General features: G+C 41.0%; 1 protein-coding gene across 1 annotated transcript in view; it reads right to left on the bottom strand.

The window, feature by feature from the left end:
- The window catches only part of adam10a (ADAM metallopeptidase domain 10a), a 35,948-nt gene that overhangs the window by 3,351 nt on the left and 15,271 nt on the right, over positions 1-17,326 (bottom strand). The window contains exons 3-15 of the mRNA XM_041984371.1: positions 15,753-15,871; positions 14,772-14,930; positions 9,889-9,989; positions 9,350-9,508; positions 8,568-8,660; positions 8,250-8,433; positions 4,131-4,294; positions 3,818-4,001; positions 3,572-3,722; positions 3,299-3,482; positions 3,039-3,150; positions 403-623; positions 98-224 (exon numbers count right to left, since the gene is read on the bottom strand). Coding sequence (XP_041840305.1) covers positions 98-224; positions 403-623; positions 3,039-3,150; positions 3,299-3,482; positions 3,572-3,722; positions 3,818-4,001; positions 4,131-4,294; positions 8,250-8,433; positions 8,568-8,660; positions 9,350-9,508; positions 9,889-9,989; positions 14,772-14,930; positions 15,753-15,871 — 1,958 coding nt within the window. The remainder of the gene's footprint in view (positions 1-97; positions 225-402; positions 624-3,038; positions 3,151-3,298; positions 3,483-3,571; positions 3,723-3,817; positions 4,002-4,130; positions 4,295-8,249; positions 8,434-8,567; positions 8,661-9,349; positions 9,509-9,888; positions 9,990-14,771; positions 14,931-15,752; positions 15,872-17,326) is intronic.

Raw genomic sequence — 17,326 nt, 5'->3', positions numbered from 1 at the left:
CTCACTCACCGACCGCTGCAGTCAAGTATTCAGTGTGTGCATATGGAACCATTTAAACATTATAGAATAAATATAAAAATCATTCTATGTGCTGTACCTGGCAGTGGTTTTGGCGGTGGAAGTTTGGGGTTGTTGCTGGGGGTGTGGACGCTGCAGATCTTAATGAAGCCTGCCATTAGCATAATTAGAGCGACGCCCATCAACAGCACAGCCCACCAGTGAGCCTAAATAGCAGACAATATGTTAAAATAAAAAAACATAACAAAAAAAAAATAAAAACAGACAAGAACCACTGCAGAAACTGTTTTTTTGCCTAGTTGTTTTATTGTTAGCAGACATTTATTGGTCACTCTTTGGCTCTAAAGGAAATATGTTACATATAATCCTTTACTGGACACTCACCACTATCCACTCTGCAATATTCTCATAGAGTTCTGGATTGAAGATGGCTTTCTTCAGCCTGGCCAAAGGCCCATCAGCATCCACCAAGCGACACCTCATGAACACGTCACAGTATCCCTTAAAGTCGTTGCAGGGGGACCCAGGCTGCAGCGTTGTCACCTTTCTATTGAAGAAACCCACCCATTTGTCTGAGCCGGTGCTACTGCAGGTACTGGGTTCTCCTGTGGAAAAAAAGAGAGGAAATTTTTAAGTACAGACAATACAAAAACAGCCTAAACTAAGAAGCTGTTCTAGCAAAGTAAAAATAAGATCTTTTGAAATAACCTGGAGGCAGGTACTCTTATTGACAAATGTTAAGTCGTTCCATTACTCCCTCTGTTTGGCCTGAAATGGCCAAGGATTTTTCCACAAAGTTTATACTTGAGTAAAGTATATTAACTACTCCTTACATATATCTGACAACCTGCTCATATTTTTATTTTCTAGAAACCAAAAGAGGTAAAATCTACAACTGCAGAGCACGGCACAGTGCTTCAATTCAGACCCCCTACCTCCCTCTCTCTCACACACATCGTTAATACATCGGCCATTCCCTGCTCAACACAAAACAGACTGACAGTCATTTTAGAAATGCTACCTACTGTCACCAACATTTTTTCCTTCCAAAATGCACCTAACTAAGAATCTAGAAAAATTCTGAACAAATCTTTCCATTGAGTTGTTACTCCCTGCTTCAAGCACAGAACGGGGGATCACATATTCTATATCTATAAAAATACTTAAATATAAAGGCTGACTTCTCGGTAGTCTGCGAGTTGAGTAACAGAATAAATAAGGACCGCATGTCAGTTGGAAGACATTCTTGTAAATAAATTGAATGAAATTAAAATAAAATATATATATCTAAGAAAAAGGTGGAGCATGGAGGCAAGTGCCTGGTGGCCGGGCCTTTGCCCACGGGGCCCAGTCGGGCTCAGCTCAAAAGGGTGACATGGGCCCCCTCCTGTGGACTCACCATCTGGAGGAGGGGCCATGGGGCCGGGTGCAGAGTGAGAGGCGCCGAGCTGGTGTGGGTATACTAATTGCCCCCCGACTCTATTCAGGGGTCCTGGAGAGGAGGGTCCATCAAACAGCCAAACCTTGGATTGAGGAGGAGCAGTGTGGTTTTCATCCCCGTCGTGGACCAGTGGACCAGCTCTACACCCTTTTCAGGGTCTTGGAGGGGGCATGGGAGTTCGGTCAACCAGTCTACATGTGCTTTATGGGCTTGGAGAAGGCGTTATACCATGTACCCTGAGGAGTCCTGTGGGAAGTGCTACAGGAGTATCGAGTGCCAGATCCTCTTGTATGAACTGTGCTGTCCCTGTACAACTGTGCCAGAGCCTGACCCGCATTTCCGGCAGTAAATCAGACTTGTTTCCACTGTGAGTTGGACTCCACTTTTATGGACAGAATTTCTAGGTGCAGCCACGGGGTGTTGAGGGGATCTGGTTTGGTGGCCTCAGGATTGGGTCTGTCCTGAGACAAGACCATGGTCCTCAGCTGGAAAAGGGTGGAGTATTTTCTCCACGTTGGGAATGAGGTTCTACCTCAAGTGGAGGAGTTCAAGTATCTAAGGGTCTTGTTCACGAGTGAGGGAAGGATGGAGCAGGAGATCGACAAGCAGATCGGTGCGGCGTCTGCAGTGATGCGGACTCTGCTTCAGTCTGTCGTGGTGAAGAAGGAGCTGAGCCAAAAGACAAAGCTCTCGATTTACAGGTCAATCTGTGTTCCTACCCTCACCTATGGTCACAAGCTGTGGGTAGTGACCAAAAGAACGAGATCGCGAATACAAGCAGCCAGAATGAATTTTCTCTGTATGGTGGCCGGGCTCTCCCTTAGAGATAGGGTGAGAAGCTTGTGATCCGGGAAGGGCCCAAAGTAGAGTCGCTGCTCCTTTGCATTGAGATGAGCCAGATCAGGTGGCTCGAGCATCTGGTCAGGATGCCTCCTGGAAGCCTCCCTGGTGAGGCGTTCCGGGGATGCCCCACTGGGAGGAGACCCCGGGGAAGACCAAGGACAATCTGGAGGGACTACATCTCTCGGCTGGCCTGAGAATGCCTTGGAGTCCACCTGGATGAGCTTGCGAATGTGGCCGGGGAGAGGGAAGTCTGGTTTTCCCTGCTTAAGAAGCTGCCCCCATGGCCCGACCCCAGATAAGCGATAGAAAATGAATGAATGAATGAATGGATGGACGGACAGATGGACGGATGGATGGATTAGAAAAAGGTATGTTGCAAGATGAACTCCCCCTTACGCCCCTCATACAGTCATAAGTATGACCTCATTCTATGGGAGACAGAATGACCACTAGCCATAACTGCTGCCTTTCTTGGTCATGAGACTTTCTGAGATTATAAATCTGATGAGATCCATTTTTCTAAATTAATAGATGTAAAGTCAAATATACTGAGTTTTCATTGAAAGAGAAAAGCTACTAAAGAAAAAAATCCTTCAGCAACAACAACACTAACAGCCAGCTGTTGTCACGTGTATATCAATAAATAATGTATGATTGACATATTGGATAATTATAGTTTCAAATTACTAAAGAAGTTGAATATTTTGATCCATTTCCAGTGCAGCCTGTCACCTACCTTTTTCCATACAGCACACATGGCACAGCTCAGCTGCCTCATCCGGACCCTCTTGGCTGGCGCAGGTGCATACCTCAAGCTTATACTTCTCACAAATTGAACCAGAACAGACCTTTAGGTAAAAAAAAAATTAAATAAAAAAAAAAATTAAAACAGCAGGCAACAGGGGAAGAAAAAGAAAAAAAGCTTAAAAAATGTTTCATAAAAACATAAACTCACAATCTGGTTTGATGAGATAAGAAAAATAAATATTAGCCTACCCCATTGAGGCAAACTTGTGTTTCTTTGTTGCAAGAGGTTAAGTTCCCCTTTGGTTCTGAGGTTGGACACACAGCAGCAAGTCCATTGCACCTGCCTTGTTGAGCACACTCTGATTCCGGTCTACACCCTTGACTTGAGTCCTTGAATGTACACTCAGGTGTGCAACATGGACCTTGGCTCGGACTGTGTAAAAGAATAAAAAATGTACAATCAAAACTTAATTTACTTCAGTATTTTGAGGTTGAAATTTCTATATTAAATTGTGCTCTGACCTGCAGACTTTGCCTGGTTTAAGTTTGCATTTTTTGTCTTCTTCTTCATTGGCACTATAGCAGCAGAGATCTGTACACTGATCGCTGTAGCCGCAGTCACACTGCTCTCCTCCTTCCACTAATCCATTACCACAGATAGGCTGGCCGGACTCTGTACATACAAGCAAACACACACCAAATTGAAAACATAATCCTTCTGTCTCACGTTCAAAAGGGTTAAGGATATGCTCATAAGAGGGAATTTACCAACAAAACAGTTGTCTCTCTTCTTAGTCAGAACGGCACTTATATTGCGGATGCTGCAGATTGAGAACTTGTTGTTGTTGAGTTTGTCCCCTGATGTGGCCCTGGCATACATGATGTAGTTTCCACGCTCCTTATTGATTTGCTCCTTAGACTCTCCCGGGGTGCATTCAATCCCAGAATCATGCTGGAAAAACAATAGAAAATAAGAACCAGAAGGCAGAGACCTTTACCACAATGTTTGTATATGGAATGGCTTTCCAAATGAAAGCAGCTTAGTGCCAAAGACCAAAGTTTTTTATGTCATAGTACTCACAGGAGAGCCAAAGTTGTGTCCTACTTCATGCGCAAAGGTAATGTGTGACACCTTGGGAGGGACATGGGAGGCGTAGTTCTGCACAGTGATGATACCAGTGTTGAGAGACTTCCACTTCCCATCAGAATACAGTCTGCTCCTTTCACAGATGCCACCTGAGCTTCCTGTGTTGGGCAGATAAAAGTGGGGATAAGAGGGTAATGCCCAATGCTAAAACTATGATCTTAAATGCGATGAATTCTCCAAACTGAAGACTGAAGCAGACAAATGTAAAGATGGCAGAAACATAAGTGAAATTGAAAACATACAATAAAACAGCAAAAACCACAATCCCACTCAACGATAAGTCTGCCTGTAGGGATGCTGCTTACCCTATAATCTATAAATCCAGTCATTAAGCAGCAGCTTCCAGCAACATGGAAACATGAGACCCATCGAGCTGATAAACACTGTATCCCTTATGTGTAAGTGGACATGGGCATGACTGCACATTTTATGACACATATTTTTCTATTTTGTATGATGCATGAATGTGTGCATAATCTCTTGTCACACCATAAAAACACACACAGATATCACCCACAAAGCTCACTGCAACATTGTGTTAATAAATACGTGGATAAAGCTTCTCTAATCAAGATTCATAGAGAACAACCCCATCATGAATGCTGTGAGACATGGACAGAAAGTAGAATCTTATTGGCATAATTACTGCTGCAAATGAAAAGTTGTATTTTGTGTAGTCATGCTGGTATACATTTTCTCAGACATTAAAATATGTAAAAATAATATTTGCCAAAGTAAGTGTCATTATGTGTGCATTGTGTTCCAAACATAATATCAGAATAGATTTACTCTCTTACTCTAACAAACAAAGGCACCTAACTTCCTGGATACCCCACTGCCACATAAACGTTTGAAGTGCATTTTATAATTAAATTACACAACCTGTCTGGGCATTTTGGTTTTTTTTCTTGTGGTTTGTTTCTGCTGTTATAAAATTAGCTCTGTATGCAAATTTAAAGGAAAATTAAGGAAAATACTAAATAAAAATACAGTGAAACAAAGAAATAAGACCTGAACTTGCTGATGCTGGCAGTGAGTTATATTCTTTACAACTTTGTCAACCACTTGAACCTTGTCTGAGAGAGGTCTGACTGCTTACAGACAGAACAGAAACTGAGACAATATGCTGAGAGGACAAAAACTAAAAACTTCACAGTGCATTCAGTCGTCCCTAAACTCACTCAGTTGTGAGCGTGTATGTGCGTCACCACCTCACACACAGGAAGTGCTGAGACAGGGAGGTGTTAGTGCAGTGCTGGGATGGTAAGAAGTTAACAGGGTGTGCTTGAATCACTTCTCAAATAGTTGTATGTGTTCATTATTTCAAAGAACTTTGTGATAAAACCTGTGCTCTAGGTTGTTAAATCTTCTGATGTCTTAATTTGAGTTCTCCGTTCCAAGCAACCGACTATGAAGTAACTATCACAACCCTGTGTTGGTTAAACCAGTTTGTGCACGTCCATGGCAAACCGTTGAAAGACAGCTGCATCCGCCACTGTCGGCTGTGAGACACTTGGTGGAGGATTTCCAGCAAAGTCAACATATAAGTTGATGTTAAATGCATGGTAGCCTACAGTGGCATGTGTTATTCAATAACTAAATTTAATAAGCTTATTATATTATATTATGTTATATGTTATGTTTTGTGTTATATGTTGTTGTTATGATGGAAATGATGGACAAATCAGAAGTACATACTAAACTGCAAACTACTGATTTTTAATGAGATCTAGCATCCACAGGAAGTGTAAAATGTTACGATATGCTTTATGAATGTTATCTAAAATACAAGTTTAATATGAAAAGTTTCACATGGGATGGAACACAGACAGTTTGAACACAGGATATTTTTTTTAAATATATATCCATCATTGCCTTTTAAATCCACATTTTGGATTTAGAAAGTTAAAACAGGGCAGTTTAGGGTTATAAACAAGATAAAGGGGAGAAAAAAAAGATGTTAACAGATGCCTGTAACGATCCGGAACAGAAGCACCATCCACGAAAGGTTGAGTCTTGAAAGAGCAAAGCTCATTAAAGGATTACTGTGGGAAACCTTAACAAGCTTTGCTTGTCAGGTATTACAATACGGCAGTACATTCACAATGCCACTTAAAACCTTACAACACAGAAGCCCTATGTTGACCACATCCAGAAGCAGTGTTGACTTTTTTTAAGTTCGGAGGCATCTGATATGAACAATCACTCAATGAAAACATGTCTTGTGGTAAGACCAATCAGTATTCAATGCTTTGTTTGTTTTTTGCTATCGTTTTCTTTTAAACCTGAAACTATGTGCTCTGGGGGTATTACAAAAAGCAGGTTTTCTGGTTTAGCTGGCTATGTTAACCTAAACGAGTGTTCCTCTATCCTGGTCCTCAGGGACCACTGCCCTGCATATTTTAGTTCTTTCCAGCACACCTGATTCTGATTAATTGAACTGCTTGTCAAGTTCTTTGCAAGCCTGCTAACGAGCCATTCATTTGAGTCAGGTGTGTTAAAGATGGACACCTCAAAAACATGCAGGGCAGTGGTCCCTGAAGACCAGGATCGAGAAACACTGACCTAGACTAAATGGTAATCCTGGGTTTTCTGTTTTAAAATGGCTAATCTAGTTAAGTTAATAGGGAAACCATGCTGTGAACATAGTGTAGTAAGGAGTAGGTTTTATTTAGGCTATTTTTATCTCAGGTGAGTGACCCTATGTCTTGGCAGAGGTCTGCGCACTCTGAGATACAAATGACATGAAATTAAAAAGATAAAACATAAATTCGCATGAGCTCATACGTTCTGCAAATACATATAGTCCAACTAAATGTAAGAATCACTGTTCTTTGTGATTCTAATTTTCCATACTGTGTCAACTGTTTTTGTATTTGGGGTTGTACTCTGTGACCTGTTCATCAAAATGAAAAGAATGAAATTTGAAGACTTGTAATTGTTCAAATCACGTACAGAGCTAAAAATTGTTAATTGCCAAAGTGTGCCAAAATGTTTTTCAAGTTGAGCAAAAGTAAATTCAATCTAAGAGGACATAGAGGCTCAAAAACCCAGCTGTGAAAACAAAGGCTAAACTTTAGTGTATGTCTATGGAATAGCTGCCATTAAAACATGAAAACATGTCAAACAATAGGCAGATTAAAAGAAATATTTTTTTAAATGAAAAAAATCAGTGAGGTTTATGGAAAATGTGCATTATGTGTTATGATTTATTATGGCAGGGTATTATTATTATTATTATTATTGTGTATTATGGTTTGTGATGTGTTAAATATCCTGATGGAATGTGAAGGTTTCAACATTTGATTTATTGTAGACAAAAGGGGTTTGGACTAGACTAAAAGTATTTCACATTCACATTCTATACACATTTCAAATTTGAAACCAAATTCCAGTTTTGGCTTAAGATAAATACAAAACATCAAATAAATAGTAAAACCTAAAAGGTTAACACTTAAATCTTTTTATCTAATATTTTTAGTTTCCAATCGAGGTTTTAGAAATTTCTTAAAAAACTTGCAGCTTTGTAGGTCCTACTGCACCAACTGAGTTTAAACTGATCTAAGAACTGGTTTGCTATTTTTACATGACAAAACACATCATTGCATGTCAGTTCCAAAACTGGTGGTATGTTCTTCACACCTGACTTTATCTGAACTTTGATAGAGGGCTACAGTACAGAAGATCAATATGTATGAATATCTCTTGCCAGGCTGACCAGCCTTTATAAATACATTAGCAAACTAGAAGCACTCACAGAGCAAAGACCACCGGCAAGCTATTGTGATTTTGTTTTTGGCAACGATTGTGGGCTTTATGTTTGAGTTAGAACTCTAATGACAAAACTACCTCGATTGCTCCTAAGGTAAAGAATCCTTACAAAAGTTCCTGGATCCAGGCGGTGATCCAGATAACCCCCAAAATAGAATCTTGTTCTTTATTCCATTTCTGGAGTTCTGTTGCTAACAGACAGACAAACCAATGCCACTGAATATGTGATCTCCGCCTTGGAGGAGGTAAAAATGTTATTTTGAACAAGCTATTTGTACCAACCTGAGGGAGCTCCAACCCAAGCCAAGCCGAGCACGCCGTCATCAAAGTCCCTGTCGGTGAAGACGTAAGCCAGGCAGTAATCATTATGGTTCTGTTCTGAGTTAAGCTCCAAAAACTTCTCCACTCCAATGTTGGCAAAGCGAAAAGGATTACTCTTGTCCTTTTCATCAGTGGTGGTATTTACCTGAAGGAGATAAAGGAAAAACACTTTAGACTTGTCTTCATTGTTAGTAGGTTCATCTCTTTCCGCTCAGTTTGGTAAACTGATGTTGCACCACAGTGCACCTCTTCACACTTCACAGTATCTGACAAACTTACCCTGATCCTTTTAACCATGAAGCTGATGTTTCGTATGCCCGTGAAGTCTGTGCCCTGGTAAACAGAGTTGATAGCCTTCACATGGCTGGAAATCTGTAGAAAACATGATTGTTCAGATTAGTAGAAGGGCACGTAAAGCAGCTGGGGGGAAAAAAAGAACATAACACGACCAGTTTCTGTAGTTTCTCCTGTTTGTAAAAAATGACAAGCAAAGGTTTTCACAGAATAGTTGTAACAAGCCTATTTAATAACAATCAAAGTTTTAGTTGTATTATTGGCAATGTATAATTGTTTTTTATCAAGGAAGACAACTTGGATTGATGACCATATCTCTAGCCTGTTTACATCAGCTCTGATCTCTTTTTACACTTTAAATTATAGGCACTACAATAACACAGTTTATCTATTGTTTTTTTCTCACAGCTAATCCTGTGCCAGGTTGGTATAGCTGCAAGTTCAGCAGTGCTTTTTATCTGGTAGACCAGCACATGTTAGCTCTACTTTGACCCATGAACAGCGCCTATAAAGGGAAAAGAGCTGCTGCTCATTGGGCTCACCATCTGCAGACAAAAATAATGAAATAAAAATAGCATTGGAATTGTGTACTCTGCAAGCTGTGAAGCAGCCAAAGGCAGGGATCACATTGAGCAGTCCCCTGGCACCACAGATGTTAAAGCAGTGCAATGCTAAGCAGCACATCAGCTTTGTGTTTAAAGTATTTCATTCTTCAGCAGACTTATGAACGGAAGTTGTATTGCCAGATCATTTCTCTCTATGTGTACCTGAGCAATAACAGCATCTCGTGAGCCATAGTATTTGAAAAAGAGGTGGTCAGTCTGGATAAAGAGCTGGCAGGTGTTTTTCTCTTTCCCTGCGGCCCTCTTCTTCCTCAGAATGACTGGACCATCGAAGCCATCACCTTCCAACACACTACTCACCCCCTGTGCAAAACAAAGACGGTTAAGTTAGTCATTCCAGTAAGTCATTTTTCTCTCATAATTCCTCTTGTCCTGCAGGTTACTAAAATGTGTTTATACAGACCCTGCTGAAGTGAACCACTATATGGAAAAGCACTTGAAAAAAGAAGAAGAAAGCTTGGAAAAACAAAAAACAAACAAAAAAACACTACTGCATCAAAATAGTTGAGCTTGAAAATAATGACTAGCAGTCAGATTAAAAAGTATGTATACATGATCTAAGAGTCACTGTACTGAAGGCTGGACATGAGTTGGTGTATTTTCATCTTATCAACCATCTGTCTGCCTAATTATGAGAGTATAGGACTGGAAGGGAGGAGGGTTGTTGTGATGTTGGCACTTACTTTGCCTGGCTCTTGTACTGCAGATGTTTGGTATTTCCTCATCCTTTCAAACACAGAGTGGTCAGCGCATCCGCCCTCTGAACCATACTTGTGAGGATAATCTGGCAGACAGAGATGGGATGACTGTGAAGAGCTTATACTGCATCATGGATCTATTTAGAATGATGGACTGAGGGAGGTGAATCCGTGTGAGTTGGGTGCAAGTGAAGTTGCATTAAAAAAAAGCCTGAATGTAAGTGATAAAGCTCAGCACTTTCAACAAATCCATGCTAACAAATCAGTGTCACTGCCACCTCTTCATTTAACTTTGTCAACTTTCTATGAGAGAAAGAGCAGAAATATATACTACCAATGACCTGCCTCCACTAAGTGGATAAATAGTCTTCAATGTACTCTGTTCTAATTTCACAAAGAATTTCAGGCCAAGAAATGTGAAACCATGTCAATGTGTTACAATAACACAAAACACTCTTTAACTGTAACACCATTTATTCTATTCTACAGTCATTTAGCAGATGCTTTTATCCAAAACGACTTACATTTGTGTGTAAGAACAACACAAGCAAGAATTCAAACAAGATGGGACATCATAATTAAGTAGTACCCAGACTGCTGTGAGTCCAGTTGGACTCAGGTGCTGTCATATAGTGCTAGAGGCAGTGCATATGATTTCTTTTTTTTTCTTTTTTTAGTTTTTTATAGTTTAAGTCATTTTGTTTAAATACAAGATCACAATTTCATCACACAATACCATCCTAGGCATAAGTGCACGCAGCTTATTCAGTACTTAATTGAGCCAAAGAGCTGGACAAATCTTTCTAACTTATTCTGTTGAGTAGAAGAGTTAAGCTAAGTGCGGAAATGCTTCTTAAACAACTGAGTCTTTAGCTTGCTTTTAAAAGTGGATAAAGACTCTGCGGATCGGACAGAGTTTGGTAGATCGTTCAATCACCAGGGAACAACAGAGGAGAAGAGTCTAGCTACTGATATTGCACCATGTTGTGGTGGGAGCACTAGGCGTCTTTCACTGGCAGAGCATAACTGTCGAGAGGGAGTGTAGTTCTGGATTAAGGAGTAGAGGTAGACCGGCGGAGTCATTGTTTTGTAAGCCAGAAGCAGAGCTTTGAATTTCATGCGTGCTGCAACTAAAGGCAATGAAGAGCGATTAGCAGCGGAGTGACATGAGCTCTTTTGGGCTGGTTAAAGACCAGACGTGCTGCTGCGTTCTGGATCATCTGCAGAGGTTTAACTGAGCATGCAGGCAGGCCTGTCAGTAAGGAGTTGCAGTAGTCAATGTGTGAAATGACTAGAGCCTGGACAATTAGCTGTGCCGTGTGTTCAGTCAGATAGGGTCTGATCCTCCTGATGTTGTGGACAGCAAATTGGCAAGATCGAGCAACCTTCAAGAACATGGTTTTGAAAGGTCAGCTGGTTGTCTACCATGACACCAAGATTCCTGGTAGACGATGTAGGCACAAGTGTGATAGAGTCAAGCTGCACGCTTATCTGTGGTGGTAAGGAAAGATTGGCTGGAAAGACAATAAGCTCGGTCTTGGACAGATTTAGCTGAAGGTGGCGATCCTTCATCTATGAAAAGATATCAGCAAGGCATGCTGATATTCGCACTGAGACGGTTGTGTTGTCAGGTGGGAAAGAAAGGAAAAGCTGAGTGTCATCTGCATAGCAGTGGTAAGAGAAGCCATGAGAGCTAATGACTGCACAGAGTGAGGACGTGTATAGTGAAAAGAGAAGAGGGTCAAGCACAGAGCCTTGAGGCACTCCTGTTTTCAGCCCGTGTGATCTGGACATTCCTCCTCGCCAAGATACTTTGAATGATCTTCCTGTGAGGTAGGACATAAACCATGAGAGGACAGATCCTGAGATGCCAAGCTCCGAGAGTGTGGAGAACAGTATATGATGGTTGACCGTGTCAAAGGCAGCAGACAGGTCCAGCAGTATAAGGATTGAGGATTGACCAGCAGATCTGGCAAGCCGTAGGGAATCAGTAACTGACAGGAGAGCAGTTTCAGTAGAGTGGCCTTGCCTATAGCCAGATTGATATGGATCACGCAGGTTGTTTGCTTGGAGGAACTGTGAGACCTGACTGAAGACGGCACACTCTAGTAGTTTAGACATGAATGGAAGCAGTGAGATGGGCTGGTAGTTTTCAGCCTGGGCTGGGTTCAGTGTGGGTTTCTTCAGCAGCGGGGTAACCTGAGCTTGCTTGAAGGCAGAGGGAAAGACACCAGATTTAAGAGAGGAGTTGATAAAATGGGTTACTGCAGTTTTGATTGTAGGTAAAATGCTCTGCAGGATGTCAGATGGAACAGGATCAAGAGGACAGGTCGTGGGTTTTGAGTTGACTAGAAGTTTGGAGACTTTGTCCTCATTTAGAGAGCGGAAAGAGCAGAGTGAGACACCAGTAGCTGGTTTGGTAAGGCTGAGTTGGTCAGGCTCAGTGAATTGGTTACTGATGGTAGCAACCTTTTCAATGAAGTAGGAAGCAAACGTTTCTGCAGTCAGCACAGTGGGAGGCTGAGCAGGTGGTGGAGATAGAAGAAAGTTAAACACTATGAACAGTTGTCGTGTGTTGGGAGCATTGCAGATTTTGTTCTGATTAAAGGCCATCCTGGCAGCCTTTAGGCTGGATGTGAAAATTTCAAGTTTTTGCTGGTACTCAGACAAGCCAGTGTGTTCTTTTGATTTGCGCCACTTTCTTTCTGCAGCCCTGAGTCCGGCTCTGTGATCCCTTAGAACAGGCATGTCAAACTGGTCCAGCAAAGGGCCGTGTGGCTGCAGGTTTTTGTTCCAACCAAGCAGCAGCACACCAGATTTGACTGATTCAATCAACTGATCTCAGTCTTCAGACAGCTGATTGGTCAAACTGTGTGCTCTTGGCTGGCTGAAACAAAAACCTGCAGCCACACGGCCCTTTGCTGGACCAGTTTGACATGCCTGCCTTAGAACCTCTGTGAGCCATGGACTGGGAGGATTTTGTCTAGCTGGTTTTGACACCAGAGGACAGAGTTTGTTCAGAGAGGAGGCGAAATTAAACCTCATCAGACAGCTGTGTAGGTCTGAGGGATCTTGAGTTTCTTTGGTAGGACACCATTTTTGGAGCCGCTTGAGTGACATGAGGAAGGAAGACAGAAAATTTAACCAGGAAGTAGCCTGAGAGGGGTGACAGACAGGTTGGTTGTGGAGCAGTTTCTGGTCAGCACCAAGTCAAGAGTATTGCCAGCTTTGTGGGTTGGAGGAGTCTGTACCGGTTTGAGATTGAAAGAGTAGATGAGAGCCAGAAAGTCAGTTGCCTGTGGTTTGCCAATGTGAATGTTCATGTCTCCCATGACAATTAGTGGCGTGCCATCATCAGGAATGTCAGAGAGAATCATGTCCATTTCAGAGACAAACTCATCTATTTTGCCACCCGGAGGGCAGTAAATGACCAGAATGTATGCAGTGATGGGTATAGAGACCTTTACTGCATGGTACTCAAGTGATGAGCGGTTAGCCAAAGGACAGAGAGAGGTAGAGTTCCACTGTTTAGAAATAAGAATGCCCGTTTCACTTCCTCGTCCGGCTGGGCGAGGCGTTTGGGTAAATTCTGCATTGACAGAAAGGGCAGCTAACGTAGCTGTGTTTTTTGGACGGATCCAGGTTTCAGTCAGGGCTAGGACCTGAATGTCTGAAAGATTTATCAATGAACTGGTAAATTCTGTTTTGTTCACTGTGGACTGACAGTTCCAAAGACAGAAGGTAGCAGAGGATGTGGCCGACATGCATGCCATTGGAAAAGACCGGTTTTGCAGATTGCGGTGTCTATGGGTGACACATCTTGGTCTGTACCTATGTCTGACAGGCATGGGTTTGAAGCACACTGTGCCTTGATTTAGTAGTGAGGAGGTTTAAGCTCATGCCCTTGCTTGGTGGACTCGCGCAGGTAGACTCGCAGGTCTTTTATCCTTTGTGATCTTAACCCGATGTGGGCTGACACAATGGCTGACGCCTCGCTGACGCTTCAGCGCACCATGTATGGTGTAAAGTACCTGGAGCTGACACAGCTGATTCCACATTGCTTGACTGCAACCAGCTGAAAACGCCTCTATCTGCTTTACCCTGAGCAGTACACAGTGGGTGCGACCCATGCCACGGCCTCAACTGGTTGCAGAGAAAAGGTCCTAACGACAGAGCCCCACACTAGCAATGTAAACAATAACCCGAAACCAAGACAGAAACTCAAGCAGTAAACTCGCCTGACTGTATCAACCCTGATTGAAGTCAGTGCTTGTTCTGCTGAGGTTAGTTAAGTTTTGGTCACATAGTTCACCACCACCATGAACTAATGTCTGATTTCAAAGATGGTGGAGGTGTACGGCAGCCTAATGATGAATGATTGCGGACTGAAAGTATAAAAATCTGATATACTTAAAGTAAAGAGGTTCTGAAATTATATAATTACATTGAAGCCTAGCAGCTGCTGCAAAATTATACTATAAATAAAAGAGTTATTACTCAAAATAAAGTAAATAGAAAAAAAAATGATTCTGGAATATATCTTTACAGGCATAATGATGTTATGCAGCTGATGAGATAGCTTGAAAAACAATGGAAAAAATGCAGACAATATGGTTGCAGTTGCATTTAGTCTAAACAAATTGATAAGGAAAGGCCTTTTAAAAATGACCCAATTCTAAAATTGAATCTTTATATCTGCTAAGCCAATATACCAATCTATTCTGATGAAATCAGTCCTTCCTCAGCACCTTGTATTCACAAACTCACAATCTTATAGTGCAAGACATCAGCATGAATTTTTAAAAGCCATATTAAATGTGTTCATATTAATTCCCTCACACCACTTTTTCTCATTTGAATACACATACCAATGTCATCCTCGTGATAAATGACAGAATGAAAGGCCACATTCTTGTCTTGCAGATATCTCTCTGAGGGTTCAACATAGTATGTTCCTTGGTGGGTTGTAATGAAGCCCTCAAAACGTCCATCAACCACAGAGCCATGAGCCAGTGTGCCCTTTTCACCTGAAAAGACAAAAAGAGAGAGAGTGAGGCATAGAAAATGAGAAGAAGCTAGCATAGCATACCATACAGCTAAAAAAAATTATAATTTCAAATTATGGAATAAATTGGATATAAATTAAAAAGCAGTTTAGAAATGACCTGTCTAACAGTTGCATAGTTTCAGTTATGTCTTCACTTTACCACTGATAAAAATAAATAAACAGCTGTTTTCTCAAGTTTCTTTGAATTTTTGTTTGAATTTAAAGATGTTGTAGCTAAAAAATGTCCAGTGGGGAAAGAAAAAAAGAGCTGAAGGAACAATGGGATAAAAGATGGTCGGTGTTATCTTGACTGCAACCTGCTCATAATTATACAAAAGCCGCAAATTAACCTTCTCACTTAAAGACACAACCATACTGCAGGTTTCAAGAAGTCGCTCAAAAGATGATGTAGTTATTCTTGCAAAAAAAAATTAAATAAAAAAATTACTATGCAGACTTTTAAAAACAAATATGAAAAATACAAAAATAAATATGAGGTACAAAAGTGTTTTTTTTTGTTTGTTTTTTTTCTCAATCCTGGTCCTTGGGACAATTGCCCAGCTTGTTTTAGATTCCCTGCTTCAAGATACCTGATTTAAATGTATGGCCCTGCTAAACAGGTTGAAATCAATTTCTTTGCACAACTATTAATCAGCCACTAACTTCCATCAAGTGTTGGAGCAAGAAAAACCAGCAGGGCAATGAGCCTAGAGGACCAAGATTGAGAAACACTGCAGGAGAGACCAGACAACATAAAATGATTGATACCCAAAATGTGGTGTGACGAAATAGTTGAACTTACCAAAAATTTCCCCACTGTAAATATGTGATGTATCAACGGATGTGCTTTCCCCTGACACCTCAATGATGAGATCTTCAGAAAACAGAGTTGTGTCCCTCTTCATCCGCAAGTTAAAATATCTTAAAGAAAAAAGAGAGGAGACAATATTTAGCTAGAATAAGCTTTAAACATCAAACTTAGACATTCATACATAAGCATGGCGAAACACCGTCCTGACAGTTTCACAGTGAAACAGTTATTATGGCGTTGTTCATATTTTTTCCACAACAGAGTCAGTAGTAACAACTACACACAGTAGAGATAAGGCAAGATGCAGAATTCAGCAGAGAAAGCAGCAGACTTATTTCACTCTGAGCCTCATCTTTGTTATGGTGGAAGTTGCTTAGCTTTGCTATGCTCAGTGAGTCATAAGAACAACACATGAACTTTTATATACAGCCACAACATAATTTCTCTGTGTTCTTGTAGTAGTTATTATAACATTGTTAAAGCCTAAAAGAGAAGCATCACATGAAGGACACATGAGCCAGAAGCTTCCCAGAAACCTGAGGTGATGTAGTGAGCAGTATGAAGAATTAAAGGAAAACTGCTTCTTACAAGAAATCTTAAGTAACCACACTTCAGTTCAAGGTACGAAGTTTCCTACACACCATTTCCTACATTATTCAACTCTGACTCATTTTTTGCCTCATACATTGCGCCATTTTGTCGTCCTTATGTTGAAGCGATCTTGTGAAAAATAAGCCCCAAAAAAGTCTTTTAACAATCAAGTTGAGTGCACATGTTCATCATTGCTCTAGTTTGTAATACAGCTTATAGCCTCCAAGCCGACAAAGGGACAATCATCAGGAATCCTTTCCTTACACTTTGAGAACACCTCACACACCCACACAGGACACAATACAGTTGAAGACTGAGTAGCATTTTCAGTGACTTTTAAACACACAGTCAGTTCTGCAGTAAGAGAAAGAGAATAATACAAGATAGACAGATAATGTGTTGAAAAGTGACAGTATGACATGCAGTGTTATAAAGTAAACAACGTTATGAGGGTCATACACCTCCATGGCTCTGCAGGATGACTTTTAACCTCAACTGGCTTTCAGATTTTCCTCCTTCATTCCTGCTCCCATGTCCCATCACCACCCTTTCTGTTACTACTTAAGTAATTTTATTCATTGGGCTATTGGTACATAACACCTGATCATTAATGTTTCAAGTTAATGTCAGTCCTTCAGGGACTGAGCTTAAGACATTTCTTTTTAATTCTCTCTTGTTTTTCTTTGCAAAATATACCCAACTTTTTGTTTTCAGATCAAGTAGAACAAAATTATTTAAACAATTTGTTATTTTCTATTTTTAAACCAAATACTTGCACAAAACTGACTATGAAAATGCTAAAGTTAAAGAGGAGTGCATGCAGAGTGTAACAAGCTGTTACTGGCTGAATAACAGGAAAACGGGCTTCAACAAGGGGTGTCAGTGGAAAAGGATTATCAGAATCTATTCAGAACATGATTCAGCTTGGAGTGTGGCAAATAATGGGGATTTCCAGCCAGCTGAATCTAAAATTT

This window comes from Melanotaenia boesemani, chromosome 1 (genome assembly GCF_017639745.1).
Source record: "Melanotaenia boesemani isolate fMelBoe1 chromosome 1, fMelBoe1.pri, whole genome shotgun sequence".
Taxonomy (NCBI): domain Eukaryota; kingdom Metazoa; phylum Chordata; class Actinopteri; order Atheriniformes; family Melanotaeniidae; genus Melanotaenia; species Melanotaenia boesemani.
This window is presented reverse-complemented; position numbering and strand designations above follow the sequence as displayed.